Genomic DNA, 19,982 nt, shown 5'->3' on the forward strand with positions numbered 1-19,982 from the left:
CCTGTGGTAGGAGTCTGCGTATCCTCTCTCTGCCATTTAACTGGCGTAAATAGCCCCTTGGGTCTAGTGCCCTTCTATCAGCCATCAGGGCCAGTTTACTCTGGTCAAAATAACCAAGTCATTTGCAACGATCAGATGGGCAGCCCAGTACTAGAGCTTTAAATTAGGCAAGGCGAGGCCCCCCATGTCAGGGTTTCCTCATCAGTGTCACAATAGCGATCTGCTGGGTCCCACAATCCCATAGCACCCCGATGACCTCATCGATCTGGAGGAAAAACTTGCTTGACACTGCATAGGGAGTGTTTTGTAGAATATATAAAAATCTGGGCAGGTAGATCATTTTATATAATGCTGCCCTCCCCATGAGTGACAGCAGGAGGCGGCACCAGTGACCCACGTCTCACCTGTAAGCCTCAAGGATTCGGTTTAGGTTTTCTCTGAAGAACAGCTCACGATCAATCATAACATTTATCCCCAAGTATTTAAAGCTGGCTGGCTCCTACCGTACGGGGGAGGGGTCTTGGAGGGGGGACTCTAGCCATCAGTGGATAGGCGACAGATTTATCCCAGTTTACCCATAATCATGCATGCCTCCCAAAAATACTCCTGATCGCCAGTATTCGCAGTGGGACCTAACAGGGTCTGCCAGGAAGAGAGTAACTGGGGCTCTTTGATGGAGGTCTTTTTCCTCTTTCCCTGGCCTGGTGTTTGCTAAAGTTCAGCTCACTGCCCTAATGATGGAAGTTTGTGATGGGGTAGATTGGGTAACTTAGTGAATTAAAATGGACTAGTGCAGTGCAGCGCAAGTGTAGACGCCAATACTGGCCACAACCCCAGATCTCACTCCACTACCTTTCTCCGAGTACAACATACCTCCAATCCACGGCCAGCAGCCGAACCAGGGGTGCCAGTAGGGCGGACGTTTGTAGTCCTTTAACGCCACAGTGCGTGACCCTTTAAAGTGCACCTATTTCAAAAGTTGCTTGTACGGTAGGTCGGTATAGGCCCGTGCCAGAGGCTACCAGTGTCCCACAGGGGGGAAGCTTCTGAACTTGAGGCTAGGAAGCAGGGGGATGGCAGTGCCCCCCAGTTGCCACTTCCAGACTGGGTGCAGCTTGGGCATGGACCTGGAGCGGCCTGCTCCCACGGAGTAGGCCGGACTGAGGGCTCTTTCGGCCCCTAGCACCAGGGAGGGGGTACAGGGGAAGTGCTCAAGCAGAGTAAAGGGCTGCCGGGTGGGGGTGGGCACGGCGCTGCTGCTCTTCCTCTTCCTCCCAGGCCTGGCCTGCTGGCGGCGACGGCTTTGATGCCTCGCTGGCTCGGTGCCCTTGGGAAGCCTTCTCCTTTTAGCATTCCTTTTCGAGCCGCTGCCCTTGAAAGCCTTCTTGGAGGGGGTGCTGCCGCAAGCTCTTTTGGAGGCAGGGGCACTGCCGAAGGACAGGCAGAACTCTTTCCCATCTGCGCTGAAGCCCTTTGCATAACACCAGAGCTTAGACTGCCTGATGAGCCTGTCGAAGTGCTCCCTGTGGGGCTCGGGGGAGTCTCTTGGGGGGGGAGCAGGGGAGCGGCTCTAGGGCGTCCTCACAGGCTGGGACATCCTCCGTAGTCTCCCCACGCAGCAGCTCTTTGTTGTCGGTTGATGACGTCACTCCCCAGTCTTCTAGCGTACTCGGGTGGTGCCTCTGCTGGTTGGGTGCTACAGTGCTAGGCGTAACCTCGGGCCCCATGTATTCCAACAGCTCGTGTCCAGGCAGTATCGGAGAGATGCAGCAATCTGCCTCGAACCCCTCTGCTGGTTTGTGACCCCCCCTTGCCGATTCTAGCATCACCTCTGCTATTCCCTGGTTTCTGCTGCTGCCCCCAGATCTATACAAAAGGGGGTGGTGTTGGACGGAGCATCTGAATCAATCAAACACTCACACCCAGTCAAAAAATCTGGGTTTAATCCATCACCGTTCTTTAGCCCACTCTGCCACCCCAGTTCAGACATGGCTATATGCAAATCAGTCTGACCCTGTGCCTCATGGGAACAGTCCAGCCCGAACTGCCAAGCCATGTCTTCCCTGGACCGGAAACAAGCTTCCGAGGACCGGTTTCTGGCATTCCAGCCGTCTTCAGCCCGGCTTGCTTGAATCCAGTGGCAAAGTGAGCAAGGGACTCACGTCTGAGCATACCCTGCCACACTTATGGCGGCCAAAAGCGATACAAAAGGGGGTGGTGATGGACGGAGCATCTGAATCAATCAAACACTCACACCCAGTCAAAAAATCTGGGTTTAATCCATCACCGTTCTTTAGCCCACTCTGCCACCCCAGTTCAGACATGGCTATATGCAAATCAGTCTGACCCTGTGCCTCATGGGAACAGTCCAGCCCGAACTGCCAAGCCATGTCTTCCCTGGACCGGAAACAAGCTTCCGAGGAACGGTTTCTGGCATTCCAGCCGTCTTCAGCCCGGCTTGCTTGAATCCAGTGGCAAAGTGAGCAAGGGACTCACGTCTGAGCATACCCTGCCACACTTATGGCGGCCAAAAGCGGTACAAAAGGGGGTGGTGATGGACGGAGCATCTGAATCAATCAAACACTCACACCCAGTCAAAAAATCTGGGTTTAATCCATCACCGTTCTTTGGCCCACTCTGCCACCCCAGTTCAGACATGGCTATATGCAAATCAGTCTGACCCTGTGCCTCATGGGAACAGTCCAGCCCGAACTGCCAAGCCATGTCTTCCCTGGACCGGAAACAAGCTTCCGAGGACCGGTTTCTGGCATTGCAGCCGTCTTCAGCCCGGCTTGCTTGAATCCAGTGGCAAAGTGAGCAAGGGACTCACGTCTGAGCATACCCTGCCACACTTATGGCCTGGCTGATGAGGATTATGAATCCGAAACCGGTCCCAGGATGCTTGTTTCCGGTCCATGGAAGACATGGCTTGGCAGTTCGGGCTGGACTGTTCCCATGAGGCACAGGGTCAGACTGATTTGCATATGGCCATGTCTGAAATGGGGTGGCTGAGTGGGCTAAAGAATGGTGATGGATTAAACCCAGATCAGTTGACTGGGGGTGAGTGTTTGATTTGCTCAAACGCTCCGTCCATCATCCCCTTTTGTATCGCTTTGTTCGCCCTAAGTGTGGCAGGGTATGCTCAGACGTGAGTCCCTTGCTCACTTGGCCACTGGATTCAAGATAGCCTGGCTGATGAGGATTATGAATCCGAAACCGGTCCCAGGATGCTTGTTTCCGGTCCATGGAAGACATGGCTTGGCAGTTCGGGCTGGACTGTTCCCATGAGGCAGAGGGTCAGACTGATTTGCATATGGCCATGTCTGAAATGGGGTGGCTGAGTGGGCTAAAGAATGGTGATGGATTAAACCCAGATCAGTTGACTGGGGGTGAGTGTTTGATTTGCTCAAACGCTCCGTCCATCATCCCCTTTTGTATCGCCCCCAGATCTATGTCTGCTAGTTCCAGACACCTCCCTGCTGCTCCTGAATGCTTGCATGCTGGACTCCGGAGATCAGCCGGTCCATTGAGCCTCTTTGCTGCTCCCACATATTCCCCTCATAATCTCAACTCTACCGAACCCAACTGGCCCTCTGCACAGCTGCTGCAAGTCAATGGTCCCACTCCAATAAAGTACTGATTCCCTTTGGGTGAGTCCTGTTCCCGGCTTGAAGACACTCCACCTCTCTTTCCTATTCTTACATCGAGTTCAGAGCCTCCTGATTGACGAGGGTGACAATGACTAGCCTCTTTCCCAACGGCAGCAGGGTTCACAAATGAACTCTCGGCAGTGTGTCGGGCGTGCGAAAAAGACACCATGCACACCCCTCTTTGCTGCACTATCACTCCAGGCTGCTCACCCACCTTGCGTTGCTGCTGTGGCGGGCTGCTGCTCCCCCCTGTGCAGGCTCTTGTTCACCGCATTCCACACGTTGCACCCCAGCAGGCAGAGGAGTAGCGTTGCCGCGGTCCTGCTCATGTCCACGGCCCGGGTGCGGCGCTGCTACTGCGGTTAAGAGCAGGAGCGGAGGGCAGCACCGCAGCCGCACAGCATCAGAAGCTGGCGTCCGCCCCTGACGCAGCTCTGCGTGCTCCCACCGTCCGCAGCACCATGCCGCCGGGGTTCCAGGTGTGTTTGCGCTGCCGGCAGCCCCCGCTCTCCCGGGCTCTAGCACGCTGGCAGGACTCCCTGCAGCTCCCACTGCCCTTTCTGGGATTACGGCGCTGCTCTTCTGCCTGGCAGCCTCGTGCGCAGGGCAGTCCTCTTATGCAGCGCCAGCGTTGTTTCGCTGCTCCCCAGGGCGTTTGCCGCTGCCCCGCTCTGCGAGGTTCACGGGGGAGTCTTCGGTGAGTCACTGTCGGAGGCGGGTCCCTGGGGTGTGGCGGCAGCACCTTTTTTTTTCTGGATGCAAGCCCCCCGGCGGGCACCCTTCTGCCGGTGGGGGGGCTCCTTTGTACGGGATCCCGGGGCTGACTACTGCGAGCTGTGGGGGAAGCTGGCATCGGCTCTGCAAGCTGTGCGGACCGTAAACTACTTATAAACTCCTATCCCCTATACCATACTCAAGACCTAAAACAAGCCAGGGAAAATGTAAACATGAGTGCGGGGACGGGCTGCAACCAGGTTCAGGGAAATCTGAACTCCCGCGGCTCATAAACACAATCATCTTCCTCCGAGGTCATGTAGAAATGCCTCCTGGAGAAAGCCCCGTCATTTTCCGACTGGGGGGGGGGTAGTGTTTTTCGTTCTCGCCTCTTTCCATTGGCTGGAAAGTAAAATCCAGACAATGGGAAGAGGAGAGAAAGAAAAGAGAAAGAAACAAAAAAACACCCCCCCGAATTTTGCCTTGAATGGAGTGACGCCCCTCCCTCCAATGGCTGGCCTCCGTTTAGGAAGCCAGCCAATGGAGAAGAGGGGCGGATTCAAGCCCCCGTACTGAAAAACAAAATTTCTCGCCAGCGAGACTGCGCAAGCGCAGTCTACGCAGGCCGAGACTTAAAAAGTCAGCATTTTCTGCTGATCGTGATATAGTCAAAAGGGGTCCAGCCGCAGAAGGATCCTGTTGGGATGTCACTCAAACAGAGATTTAGATTTGATGCAACTGTTGAATAAACTGGCAACATTCTTATGCTTGCATTCTTGCACAAGCATTTCAAACATGTGCTTGGACTTTATGACTAAATCAAGCATTCCGGGGGTGTTTGCTTCACATTGGATAGAAGGGATAAGACTTTGTCTCCTCTTGTTTAATCATATTTCCGTGGTCACTCTTGACGGTGTCACCAGGAAAGCAGCATGCACACTTTTTGCCAGGGAGGCCAAAGTAGCTCAGCTTTGTTCAGCCCCCGCTTTCAACAGCCGGCATATCACCTGCAAGGTCAGCAATACCTTGCCCCCACCCCACAAAAAAGAGCCGGTGATTCACTTTGGAGATAGGATTGGCTCAACTTTATTTTCTCATGATGCAATGCTCATTGCTAGTGGTGCCTAAAAAACTGCACTTTAATGGAAATTGGACAACCCGTGTGAGGAATGAAGATACAGCTTAGAGAATGCTGCATGCATGGGCAGTTATCTAAAGCACCAATGAGAATATGGACTTTATACTGAGAAAGGCACACTTATGAGCAAGAATATATTTATACGCAAATATGCTTCGTAAGGAACTTTAATGGAACTAATACAAGCACCAAAAAAACTAAACGATTTACTTTAGGATTAAAAGTAATGTCTGTAATAGTGATGTGTGTCTTTTTCTAGACCTAATAATGCCAATAATAGAATAAAAAAAAAATCGGGAATGAGAAATGGTGGAATAGGCGAGGAAAAAATACTTGCAATGTGTAACCTCGAAGGGCAAAGATGTGAAACTAGGCTCTGCTGTTACAGTCACTAAGTGAGAAAATTATAATCCTACACAAAAAGAGTCAAGAGGTCATTTTTTATGTACCTTTTAGCCAAGCACTACAAATATTTTGGCTGCATTGTAAGTCCATCAACCCGTCGTTGTGTTGCCATGTATGTCTCTCATTTGCAGCTTCATATTCCTTTTCAATAAGCTGTATGTGTAAAGTGTTTTAATACCAAAAATTCTAAACCCATATTTGCGGTCTGTCATCTATGTTTTGAAGCAAAATATATTCTTCGGATGCCACAAGGTCCTAAATTTGGTCTTGAAAGTATTACGGATTACTTGCTTCACCTATGCCATGCCAAAGGTGAATAAGACTTCCACTCGTTTGCACTAGAAAATGAAAGGCCCTGTAGGCCTCCATTGCAGCTTCAAAGCAACAGAATGTGTTAGAAACACAAGGAGAAAATAAGTAATACAAATTTGAGGTGCATTATCAATGCTTTATTTGCACCCCCTCCCCCCCACCCACACAAATAAAAACATTAACGAAACTGACTTAGAACACATGTGTGGCTATTGCAAATACACTGCACTCACAGATTAGTGTTGAATCTGAGACGCACTCATACATGGTATAATTTTTTGGATAAACTCTAGATAAAATAAACTGAATAACAAATTAATATCAAAGTGGTTTCATGGTATAGGTATAATACGTGGCAACTGTACAATTTGAAAATATGTTCCCTGGGGCTCTGGAGATGTGCAACTCGTTCCTGTATTGCCATGTAATCAATATGGTTTAAAATCAGATCAACACCCTAGAATACTTATTAACGTTTTCTCAAGGCGTTGCATAGCTTTTTATATGAATTAAAAAGTCTTTATTCGGTTTCAAACAAACCATAAAGATAAGACACAGTCAATTAAAAAACACGGTAAATTCATAATAATAAAAACACCCACTATCATACAAGTACATCGAAAGAAAGCTTTGTGCCATATTAGGGTAAAGTGACTTTGTGCATACAATACAATCACCACTGTTACATGCCCTCTCCTTCTATTAATAATGTCATTAAAAACAAAATACATAAACAGTATACCTTATTTCCCAACAATTCTACAGTTGACTACGGAAATCATAAATCTGTAAATAGTTAAGCACACCTTAGCAAATTGGAGCAACTGCAGGTACCCCAGTGCCTCTCTACATTTCCGCTTCTTTAAGTTTCTCAACAATGGTATTAGTATACGTTACAACTCATGCAAAAAAAATACGTTTGAGTTGAGACTGAGGCATTTGAGTTACATGGGCACAGGGACACATCTTTACGGATAAACACATTTGCAGGATAAGACACCAAAAGATGAGCCATTGCTAATAGGATTAGGTAACACCTTTGTTTGCGAAGTGACCTAAGCAGGCATGGCTCAATGGATGTAGTAGTGGACAAAGGGTAGTACAATTCAACCAACCGCTTCTTCAGATTTCTACTATCAGCTTTAGTAGTTCACCTTTCACTATGGCATTTTGCGACCAACTTGCGCTTAGCAGTGAATCGAACAGGTTCAACCTAATAATTGCTCGCAAATCTTCTCTGATACGTGTGAGCCATCTAATTTTAAGGTCCTTGCCATTTTAAGGCCGTCAGTAATCACAGTTTGTGTCAAGGAGGCCTCTGGTCTGGACCAGATCGATAGCCATAACAGAGTAGGCGCCATCCTCAAGCGATCCAGAGATATTGGAGCCTAGTTCTTTGTGTGCAATTATGGATGTGTTCTGCTGCTTTGTCGACTTCAAAGCCTCCTTCGATAGGGTCCCTAGGGAGGCCCTATGGGAAAAGCTGAGGAAGTGGGGAATCCCAGACAAATTATTGAATGCAATTATTCAACTGCACTCACGAACCTGGGTTCGAGTGAAGTTAGGGTCCGGCACGCATCTCTCGCGAAGAATTTCAACAACGAGAGGCGTTAAGCAGGGATGCGTGCTGGCCCCCCTCCTCTTCAACTTGTTCATAGCTGACTTATCTAGTACCCTGGATGAGGTTAATAGCCATCTTCCAAAGGTAGGAGGTACGGCATTAAGTAATCTCCTATAAGCCGACGATCTGGTGCTGTTTAGCCGCACAAGGGTGGGGTTGCAAAGGCTTCTTGATACACTGCTGCAATATACGATTAAGAACCAATTAGAAGTCAACATGAAGAAAACCCAGGTTGTTCCGTTTGGGAAGAAGCGATATGCCGGTGGCGGATGGTCATTTAATAACAATGCCCTCACCACAGGCAAGTCGTATAAATATCTGGGGGTCCACCTAGACTCCAGGGGCAACCTCACAAAGCAGCGTGACGAGATCGCGGCCAAAGCAACGATGCTTGAGGTGTCATTGACTAAGCTTTCGAAAAACCTGTCAGGCCCCACTTTGTCACCCCTTTTGGAAGTGCTGAAAGCGAAAATTGGCCCCACCCTGTCGTATGGTATAGGGATATTCAAGGGCAAACTGAACACTGTTCTAAATCAGCACACGATTAAAATTTATAAAAATGTTCTTCAGCTGCCACACTCTGCATCCCCTCCACAGATTAGATTAGAGATGGGGCTATTGAATTATGATGTTTCCAGCATTGGGGTATTTCTTAATCTGTGCCACAAACTAAGACAATCCAACCCAGGCACACTAGAGTGCCTAGTCTGGCAAGAAATAACTGAGAAAAACCCAGAAGGAACATTCAGCCGTCTTTTTAAGGATTATATCCAACAAATGTCAGCAGACGGCCTCTGGGCCCTCAACCCCAGTCAGCCAGCATTTAAGTTCGCAATCAAAAAATGTGTAAGAATGCAATCACTCATTAGTGACAAAGCACTGTTTTCAAAACGAAGTCATTCATGGGCAGTTATTAATTCCTATAAATCGGCTAATCCCTGCCTCTTACCTCTCCAGCACTTATTCACTGTATTTAAAACGTAGTTTTATAACTATTAGAATGGGTGACTGGCGATTTTTGCTAAATGTACCCCCCCTGGCGTCGTACGGAGGAGGATACAACCTGCAGAGGATGTGGCGAAGCAGCAGAAACGCTACTGCATGTGGTTTGCATTTGCCCCGCCTTCGACCTCCAACGTAGGCTTAAGCTGAGGGGGGAATGGAATCGACTGGGTGTTCAGACCTGCAGGCAAGCCATTATTGCGGCATTGAGCCCAGATAACACAGATTTAAACATAAGACTGACAAACTTGATCCAGCATGCATATCGCAATTTTAAACAAAAGTGGCCTGCTACAGCTTCTCCACTACCTTTTTTTAATTAAACAACGCTTTTAAAAGTCTCAACCCAGTAGGCAATTAGCGCCAAGAATAGCTTAAATAGCTCCTTGTGATTACGGTTTGTTTATGTATGAAATCATAGCTTAGTGGAGCAGTTTTAATAATACTTGTAACTTGGAGACCGAGGAGATGATCATTTAGACTCTCGCTGTGTTTGCATTGTTTTTAGTATTTGTAAATAATATGAACTGGAAATTCTCTTTTAAAGATATTTGTTTTATATCTAAATAAAGATTGTTGATTTGATTATGGATGGAACATTGTTTGGTAATGACAATAGTCTGCGCAAAAAACTATTTTCACTGGTCTGTATTTGGGAATGATCCATTTAACCCCTGCGCCATAGAAGACAATAGGTACAGGCATGGTTTTATACATTTTCATGGCAGTATCCAAAGGCATGGTCCCTAATTTAGCAGCAAATTTAAACACAGAAGCTGTTGCTTCCTCAAATTGGCTTGTTCTCACACGCCTAAGATGCTTCAAAGTGATTTTACAGTTGATCGGGACCTGCAGGTAGGTAAAACCAGACACACACTTAAGTGCAGTGCCATTAATATGGAAAGGAGTCAACCTTCTTCATGGGCAGATGCAAACAATAGCGAAAGACTTTAATATGTTTACAGGGCCGGTATCTTATACGAGTATTGTTTAAAGTTAACTTTCAATTGAAGCTGGACCACTCCAGATTCCATCTATACACAAGGTCTCAGCATCAGTAACAGCTCGATCTAATAAACGCAACTACTTTGAAGGGCTTAAAAGCATGAACAAGATTTGTTCATGTTCAGCAAGAGAAGCAAATATATTAGTACAAGGGAATTGATTAGTTACATTTTTAGGTCGAGCCTGGGCAGCGCATGTGCTGCTCTGCGAGCCATGCTTTATTGGAATATGTACTTGAAGCCCTGCCCATATTAGTCACTGACTTGTGTCATTGTCCTTCGTAAATGCTGTCTTCTGATTCGTTATTTGGCTTGTTATTCCCTCCTTAGTACCGCCTTGTCTTCATTTGTAACCTCCCATGAGGACTGACCCTTTTGCTTCGGTTGTTACACAGTATGTGTTATTTAGTCTGTGAGCACTAATTTCTTTAATGCGTTCCGTACTGCAGGAGGGTCAAACATTTGGAATGCAATAGGTTTCGTATTTGCAAGAGTTTAAGCTCTAGGCATTGTAAATTGCAATGCCTTTTATTTATGTTTTAAAAACCAAATAAAAGCAATTGTCATTATCACCCTTTCTTCCTCCAGGTAATAACATCCCCCCCACCCAAATACTTTAGTACAGGTCTCGCGTCTATTCTAGTCGCCTCTCTCTTTTATACTACATTTTCTTTGTTCATTCATTTCTAGCGATGTCTACCACTGCAAGAATCCATTCTTGCATCCCGCCCCTCACGCTCTACCAATGTATTTCCAAAGAGCAGCACTTTACCTGTCAAAAAAGGCCATTAAATGACTAGTCAAACTTTCAGCGTGGATCAGCTAAGCAGACCGAACCCAGCGATAATTGTCGCTGAGCTACGAAATTGGAGAGGTTCAAAACGCTATAGTTTGATTGCCTTCGTCTGTGAGAGCTGCACTGTGATTTTTCATAGAGGGCTAGCACTGTACTTTTACTGTTAAAAGTGCAAGTTCACTTCAACGAAGTGTTGGATTTTATTTTTTATTAACTAAAGGGGAAGTTTCCTCAGGAATATAATCGGGGAAGTTACAGTTACCTTCTGCTGGACGAGTCTGGTGACAGCATTCAATTTATTCTGCAAAGCCACGTGTTGGGCCACGGTCTGCAACTGTTGTGCTGCGTTCTGCATGAAAATCATAGGGTCCCGCAGACCTCCGGTGTTATTGTTCCCCGTTGGGGCTTCCGAGACTGAAGAGACAATATTGTGGTCTACGCCTCCTTTCAAATCCCTTGGCATACCATCACCTGTTCCCAAATTAAGGGCCACTTCCTCCTCCACCGTCACCTCAACCACCTGCTGCTGGTCGAGCAGCTCCTCCAGCCGTCGCTGCTCGTCGTCCGCATGACCGGTGCTCCCCAACAGCGAACAGCCGGGCTGCATGTAGATAACTTCATCGGTCGGGCCACCACCACCCGGTGCTGCCGAGATTTCACCAGGGACGACCTCTTTCCGAGACAGACTGAATGGTATATCCATCTCCACGTAAGTGGGGCCCCAAACTTGCAGCACCTCCGACTCCTCGCATTCTTCGCCACTATCCTTTTCGGCTTCTGCCATCTTGATCTGATCACAATATCCGGAAGTGTTTCAGCTACGTTTTGCTAATCGGTCGTTTGTAGACGATGCTGCCAAACCATGAGGTTGCAAGTGATGGAAAATGCATTGCACGATTAATCAGTGCTCAGGCGATGCTCCAACTGCTTCCAGATTGTAATCCAAGAAGCAGCATTCACAAAGGAAAAACTAGAGCGTCAACGCACCGCCTTTTCGATGCACCGTAATCTTGGCCGCCATATTGTAAAAGTGTCTATTTACTGTTGAATTATAGCGTTTTAGTCATATTGTTTTTTTCTCAATAATAATCAACATTGTTTTCATTATGTTATTATGTGGCTTTAAATTCCTGACAGCCGACAAAATAAAGAAACATATTATGCAATTTATTGAAAATAGGTATAGTTGGTGACTCATTAGAGAACCACTTTGTTTCATTTTGATCTTTAACGAGGGATTTGCAACACTCAAAGCCAGTTTTCCTGAATGGTAGTCTCGTTTATGTGTTGAATATACTTGCGTCACAAGAGCCGAGCTTGTCCTCCTTTTATTTCTACAGTCCTAGTTTAGATTTGCTACTTCTAGGATGACCCACTGGGGTATTCTATAATGGAACTTTTTATAGTATTTGTGAATAAGAATTTTGAATTCTAGTAAAGACTGGCAGTTACGAATTATACATTCTATTCGCTCCATAATTGCAATAGCAGCTTCGGAACAAGCACTGGCAAAGCCAATAGGTCTAGCCTATGAGACTCTTTGGCTTTGTTAATGTTTGTGTTATTTTTAGCCATGTTGAACAGCATTCGCCCAAAATAACCAGACCCACGCACAGGTTTATCAAAGAGCAGAAAAGGCCACCTTTATTTTAGATCAGGTAACTCCAAAATTCAGGCAATTGTGTTTATACATCAACAATTTAGTAAAACGTGCCAAAACCTTTAATCTTTTCCTACGTATAAAATATTAACATTTTCAGACCGAAACCTTCAATAGCATGTTATCAAATTCCTTCCAAACCTTGTGTTTCACTTCTCTTCATTTGTTACCTTTACACCTTTCAACTTTCTTTTGCTCAAAATTCAAGGTGGGCAAGCCCGCTCCAGACTTCCCAATATAAGTGCCACCCAGGAAAACCGAAGAGTTTTCCTGGACCCCACACATATCGTAAGTCAATTTTATTAATCCCTTCCAGTGCACCATAAATTCACTTGCAGTTCTTTTGCTAAAAAATCTCTCAGCTCAAGCAAATAATATGCTAAACGCAAATCCTTCAAGTGTACCCCATCATCCCTAAACAGGTGGCCCTCTCTGCTATTAATGTGTTCATGGCAAATGTACTTTATATCCATTCCCACACAAAAAACCCTCATCACCCTGTTCAATTTTCTTCAAGCCTTGTCCATTGCAGAATGATCCCTAGCGTTCCTCCAGTGTTGTCTGTAAATGAATTCAGTCCACACTATGCAGGTGCCTAACCAATTGTCTTTTAAAACTGCTAAATCTAGTTGCATCTTCTTTATTAATGTTAAGCCGGACAGGGGCACCAAGTCATTTTCGCCAAGGTGGATTGCTAATACAGCTGGCAAACCTCTGTCATACCTCATCTTGGAGATAGTAGGGAATAGCTCGTCCCATCTCATTCCACCTTTCCCACGCCATTGTATCTCATGTTCATCACTGGGAATGCCGAGGCTCCGTCCATAGATTTGCAACTCAGCAAAGATGGCCGCCCATTTGATAAATGAATGCCCGACAATCCAGATTTGCATTTTCCCAGCTACACCACGAATATCACCTATATAGAAAAAACAATTAGCAAAACTAGCAAAAAACAGTAATCAAGCCATCATTTGCGCACATAACGGGCACAGCAACCTGACTTCCATCTCCCTATTTTTTTGATGGCCTCCCATCCCAAGCCCAACCTCGTTTATTGTAACAACAATCGGGTAGGGCAGATAAAATCTGTTGTAACAAGTGAAAAGTAATGGGGGCCCGAGGCCTGGGTACTATGCTCTTCTCTTTGCTCAAACCCTTTAACATCCTTGTGACCAGAAAGCTATGAATAGGATCAATTCACCAATGCAAACGACTATAAAACGAAACCCCAGCTAATTTACCTCTTATTGTGTTAGCCAATAAATTCTCGTTAGACAAAAACAAAATAAAATCCAAAATAATGGGAACCAATACTTGTGTGTTGCTACTGGTATGAAAATACTGCACATAACTGATGAACTCCGCCCATGTTTGTCTGTAATTCCTCTTAGTAGTCTCAGCCAAAGAATCCTCTATCAGTTGAGTAATTCTCATTCCCCTAGGGCCCAAATTTTGTCTGGGATGGGAGTTTTGCTGGTCTCTGCCCCTGGCGCCAACGCACGAAAATGCTGCCAATTGAAACGATACAGGGTGTCAGCAATGCAGTTATTAACCCCTGGAATGTGTTTTGCTTTAAATACTATGTTCAACCTCAAACTGATCAGCATAAATTCCCTGAGCAGTTGTAAAACCCTCAAATCCTTAGCTTTTTGATGGTTGATTAGATTCACTAGAGCCATATTATCTACATGAAATAGGACCGATCTGTTCTGAAATTCTATTCCCCATACCATGAGTGCAGCAATAAGGGGGAATAGTTCTAAAAAGGCTATACTCCTCCCTTGTGTAATCCAATTCTCCGGCCACTGCTCGGCACACCATCTTCCGTCTCAAAAGATGGCAAAACATTTTTGAGCCCGCTGCATCAGAATACAATTGTACCTGCCACACCAATTGCTCCTCAATGAAATGCAATGGGACCCCGTTAAAATCTTGCAAAAATGTCAACAAAACTTTCAAATCTTCTTTCACTTGTCTAGAAATGCGCACCTTATGATGAGGTAGCCAGGCACCTGACATTGCCATGCCCAAAGTTCTACAAAAGCTACGGCCTGTTCTAATGACTCTGCATGCGAAGTTCAGATAACCTAGTAAACGCTGAACCTGTCTAAGCTCCAGCTTTGCTTGTCCCAATGCATGTGTGACACACTCCTTAATCTTGTGCAATTTGTCTTGTGGCAACTTGGCTAGCATTTCCACCCTGTCAATCTCAATGCCAAGGAAAGTTAACCTTGTAGTAGGACCTACCGTCTTTTCCAGCGCTAAGGGCACACCCAACTCCTCTGCAAATTTCTGAAATACATCCAATGCCACCTGACAATCCTGTGTCCTCCCTTTGCCCATGAAAAGAAAATCATCCAAATAGTGACATGCGGCACCTTGCTGACACTTCTGTGCAAACACCCAATTTAAAAAGGTGCTAAAAAGCTCGAATAGCGCACATGACGCAGCACAACCCATGGGAAGTATTCTATCTACGTAGTAAAATCCATCAAAAAACATACCCAACAACTCAAAGTCTGACGGGTGTATCGGTAATAACCTGAAGGCAGATTGAATATCGCACTTGCCCAATTCTGTGCCTTTTCCCAAATGATTGACCATTTTCAGAGCCTCATCAATTGATGTGTTCGAAACAGTTGTATCCATGGGAGAAATGAAATCGTTGACTGATTGGCCCTCCGGCCATGACAAATGCTGGATCATTCTAAACTCACCAGCTGTCTTCTTAGGAATAACTCCCAATGGTGACACAATCAGGTTAGGCAAAGGACACATCTCAAAGGGGCCTGCTACTCTGCCTAAGGACACTCTTCAGCAAATTTCGTTCTCACTATGTCAGGAAATTCTTTAGCTGACTTTAGATTTTCAGCCCAGCGCCGTACTCTAGGACCTTGATAACTGATCTGAAAACCTTCCATGAATCCCCAATACAATTTGTTCGCTGCATTCCAGTCCGGGTAAATTTCCAACCATGCTATCATAGCGTCTAACTTAATTGGTGTAGCCGCCTTTTTGAACAATTGGGAATGGGGTCCCCCTTCCTCTCGCACCCGGACTTCCTTCTGGCATTCGTTGTCCCCCCGCCCCTGATAGCACTGTAACACACTGGGTAACAGAGTTGCGGCCTCCACATTGGGCACAATCATGTCTAAAGCGGCAGACTGGTCTGCTGCAATAACCTCTGTTAAAATTCCAACATGTTTCAAACCCTGCCATCTGACCTCTCCCTGCTGTACCCGCCCCTGGCTGAGCGGGACGCGCCAGAAAGGGCCGATAAAAAACTGGTAGACCGCTAGCAGTATGCGTTGACGCTGGCGGATTTCCCGATGACATCCATTTTAGCCACAATTCTGCATCTACTTCCCCCCAAGGTTTCTCTGGGAATATACTCATTCTGGCTCGAAATTCCTCTTCATAATTTAGCCATGCTTAGCCCCCAAAATGCATCTGCGCTTTCCGCACTACGTCCATGTATTTAAAAACTGAAACCGCCCTCTCGGGGTATTTTTCGGTGTATATGCTGGCAAATATGAGAAATGCTGATGTCCAATTCTCAATATTGCGTGGGACCCTAGGACGCCTCGCTAACTCCCACTCCTCTTCCTTCGACTCTTCTTTAGACTGCACATCTCTATGCAACAACTTAAAAACGTCTACATATTCATGATCCCAAATTCTTTGTTTCTTTTTTAATGATGACTGCATCCCTAAAGGCATCGCCAAACCCATGTATGGAAGATGTGTCCTTGTGCTTACCTCAACAACTGTCGAGTTTTGAACTAACTGGTGCTTATCCTGTTAGACTGCCTCATCACTCACCCCCTTTTCAGCAATGTGGGCTTCATCCAATGTATCATGCAACTTACCCTTCTTCCTAACCCCTGACCTTACCTGCTTGTCCTGTTCCCTTAAATCGTCCCCCACCCGTTTGCTTAAATTATGACAAGTGGAATCCCATGCATACCACCATTGTTGCCTACCTCTCGGAATTTGCTCCGCTCTGTCTTGAAACTCTTGAATGACGGTCTGCTTACGCCGTTGTAACTTCTCCGCAGTTGTCAGGTCCGCTCTTGACTGCTGCAACGATTGAGAACAAGATGTTGCCCCCTCCCTGACCCGCAAAAATCTCTCCCCTCTTCCACCCAACCTTCATTCTCTTGCCCTGCACATAATTCACCTTCCTCCTAAGAATTGTTGTCCACTTCAAAATTAAAATTTGGATCTCCCCCCACCAGACCGCTTAGTACCAGTGCTAGGACATTCACCATCACCAATACCACCATCAAATTGAGGCCAATCTCTGACAGACCTCCGCTGCCTGCTTGAAGGGAATCCGCTCGTGACCCGTCAAATACTGCCATACTTCTGGCAACCGCGAAATGCGCCGCTGGCCAAGGCTTCCCAACTATTCTGCCGTCATTTGTAGCTGCGCCAACAGTACTCTTCCTTGCCCGTTTACCTGACACGACTGCTTGGAATGAATCGTCCTGTCTCTTGCTCTAAAACTGGCGAAGCATTCTCTTTATCACCACCGTGTGTATTGCCATGTGCCACCCAAACCCACTGGCCTTCCTCTTCCCACATAACTTGATCATGTCTGTGGGACCTATTGCCCGGAGGGGACCTGGCACGAGGGAAAATGTATTCTGTGTTATAACGGCTCAGTGGCTCCCTATCAGTTCACGCCTGTCCTTCAAAACTCTGGGGAAATGAGTGTCTATTGGCCCTTACCTCCACTACATCAAAATCACAATCTGTTGCCGGGAATAGGTAGTCGTCATCAAAGGCATTCCTCATTTCTGTCTCTACACTGGTGTGCAAATTGCCACCACCACTTGCAGACTGACTCTGAGAACCAACAGTACTAATTTCTTGCGACAGTGCCCTAACAGGTTCATTGGCCATTGAAAACCTTTCTGTATTTACTGGCGGCTCCTGAACCTCAATTTCGTCCTCAGAATCACTATAATAAAGGACCAGTGATGGGGTCTGACGTGCGATGGCAGACTTAGAAAACTCGAGGGGAACATTTTCTGTCAAACCTGCACTCTCCGTCACTGCATGCGCTCCTGCGTCACACCTTGTATCTGCCGCCTGGCGCACCCCGCCACTAACCTGCCCGCCACGTCTCCCCCCACGCCTGTTGAAACCTTTGAAAGGCGCCTTGCTGAAACAAAACATGTCTTCTACCCCACCCGAAATACCCCTACCTTCTCCTGGTGCCAACCATGCAGCTGCCTCTTCCCTCACAGCAGGGCGGTCCTCAAGAGCCCCAACTGGAGACAGGGAGTGGGCCTGTCGCTTCAGCACTGTGCGCACCGTGCGCTTGGCTCCACAAACGCTGGCTGGTCTTCTTTTCGCCAAGCGCGAAGCTCCCCGCCAACTCAACGAACTCTGGGGCAAACAAGCAGCCACTGCACGCTGTACCCCTGTCGCCGCCTGCCTTCGCCGCCTGACAGGGGAATGCTGCGCCACCCTACGAGCCTCAGCTGATAATAAATCGGCCTGACCCGCCTCTTGTATTACACGAAGAGCCTCAAGCAGCTCCGCCTTAACTGACATGCTGCCTAAAAAAAAATACACGCACCAAAACTACAAAACCCCCCTAGGACCACTCAATGGCAAGGAGATAGGGCTGCCTCTAACACTGTTATCTGGAAAAGTCACTTCAATTAAACTAAACACTTTCGCTTATGAGGCACATCTTAAATGAAAACCTTTCCCTGTCAAAAAGCTCTGAGCCCGGGGCTGTGGGGCCCCCTCAGGGAGCAGCGTCTGCCAGTGCCTTTCAAAATATGGATAAATACCCTGCAATAAGGAACAGTCTGCCCAGGAAAAACGGCAAAAATGCCAACAATTTCACAACAACAATTGCGCACTTACTAAACTCAAACGCCTCCCGCTACCCAGCTGCCGCCTCTCGACCTCCCTCGGCACGCACTGTGACATTTCACAGCGCGCGCCCCTGCCTTCCTATCTTCCCTATCCCCGTGCCCGGTCTGGTCCATCGGGCGAAAGACCCCAGGGGGAGACCGCTCGCGCTCTGCTCCCCTTGGGGCCCCCATGGGGCTGCTGTGCACCAGGTCAAAACAAGCATTGTGAAAGCCAACATTTCTCTGCAATCCAAGAGCTATTTCAGTTGTCAATGTCTTTTTTTTGTTGAAATATCTTTATTGGAATTTTCAGATTTTAACATGACTGGCATCATGATTTTGTACAAAATATCCAAATATTTATAATATAATTATAGAACACATCTTATCTTATCTTATCTTAAGGGAGTTTTGTATAGCGCTCTGTCACCGTAAGTTTCCTGGCGCTTGATGGGTGCTGAAGAATGTAGGAGAGGGGAGCTAGCCAGACTGTGTAAAGAGATGAGTTTTCAGAAGTTTTCTGAATTCCCAGAGAGAGTTAGAAGATTTAAGCAGTAACGGCAACTGGTTCCAGAATTTGGGGGCCAAATGGGCAAATCTGCAGCCGCCATATTTTTTGAGTTTGATTGGAGGGGCAGTCAGAAGTTGGCGATGAGAGGACCGTAAGTTACGTGCCGGGCGATAAGGGATCACTAGGAATCTGATGAAAGCGGGAGAGGTACCAGTTACAGCTTTGAAGGTCAGGCAGCCGATCTTAAATGCGGCTCTCTGTTCGATCGGCAGCCAGTGGAGTTTGCAGAGCAGTGGTTTTGCAGACTGCCACTTCGGGGTTTTATAGGCCAGTCTCGCCGCCTGGTTCTGCACAACTTGCAGCCTATGGAGAAGATATTTGGGCAGGCCGTGGTACAGAGAGTTGGAGAAGTCCAGGCGGGAGAGCACCAGGGCGATCAGGACTTGTAATAGGGCCTCAGGCGAGAGGAGGTGGGACACTTTCCTGATTCTCCTGAGCTGAAACATGCAGGATGACACGACTGCACCGACCTGAGGCTTGAGGGAGAGCTCAGTGTCTATGATAACCCCAAGGCTCTTTGCCGATTTTGCCGGGGTGGGCGGGGAGCCCAACTCTACAGGCCAGAACTGTGGGCCCCAATGGATGGGGCTATTGCCTGGGAGGATTAGCTCTGTCTTCCCCGGGTTCAGCTTGAGCTGGTTAAGGTTCATCCATTGCTGGATGTGAAGCATGACCGCCTGACAGTCAGGAGCTGCGGTGGGAGTATTGAGAGGGAAGATGATTTGCAGATCGTCTGCGTAATTGAAGACGGTAATGTCCCAGCTCTTCAGAGAGTGGATGAGCAGGCGAAGATAAAGATTAAAAAGCAGGGGAGACAGAGAAGAGCCCTGAGGCACTCCACAGGTGGATGGTTCCCTAGGGGCCGTGAAGGGGCCCAGGTGGACAGCCTGGGTTCTGCCTGTCAAGAAAGATTTGATCCAGGCCAGGGCAAGGCCCTGGATGCCGGCTTGTTCGACACGGTCGAGAAGGATGTTGTAGTCCACCGTGTCGAACGCTGCCGACAGAACCAAAGCCTGGGGAGACCCTTTGTCGGCATTGCTACTGAGAGAGTCCATGACCGCCAAGATCACGGCCTCAGTAGAGTGGGCAGGTCTGAAGCCGGCTTGGTTAGGCTCAAGGTAGCCGGAGCACTCGACGAACTGGGAGAGGCAGCTGGTGACGTGTGCCTCCAGAATTTTGGAAAGATAAGGCAGGAGAGAAATAGGCCGATAGTTGGCAAGGTCCTCTGGA

At 47.3% G+C, this 19,982-nt stretch overlaps 1 protein-coding gene and 1 pseudogene across 5 annotated transcripts in view; both read right to left on the bottom strand.

The window, feature by feature from the left end:
- Positions 1-17,714, bottom strand: part of ZNF839 (zinc finger protein 839) — a 213,649-nt gene extending 195,935 nt beyond the window's left edge. For 2 of the 5 annotated variants that reach the window (XM_078660208.1, XM_078660206.1), the window contains exon 1: positions 10,905-11,602. In XM_078660208.1, the coding sequence (XP_078516334.1) occupies positions 10,905-11,426 (522 nt within the window). In that variant the 5' untranslated portion in view covers positions 11,427-11,602. Of the gene's footprint in view, positions 1-10,904; positions 11,603-13,025; positions 13,222-16,288; positions 17,447-17,518 lie in introns of those variants that run through there. The other 3 variants (XM_078660210.1, XM_078660209.1, XM_078660207.1) reach the window with 3 other exon arrangements.
- On the bottom strand, positions 1,019-3,819 carry LOC144782552 (uncharacterized; annotated as a pseudogene).
- Positions 17,715-19,982: the final 2,268 nt, after the last annotated feature.

The sequence above is a fragment of the Lissotriton helveticus genome, chromosome 9 (assembly GCF_964261635.1).
Source record: "Lissotriton helveticus chromosome 9, aLisHel1.1, whole genome shotgun sequence".
Lineage (NCBI taxonomy): Eukaryota > Metazoa > Chordata > Amphibia > Caudata > Salamandridae > Lissotriton > Lissotriton helveticus.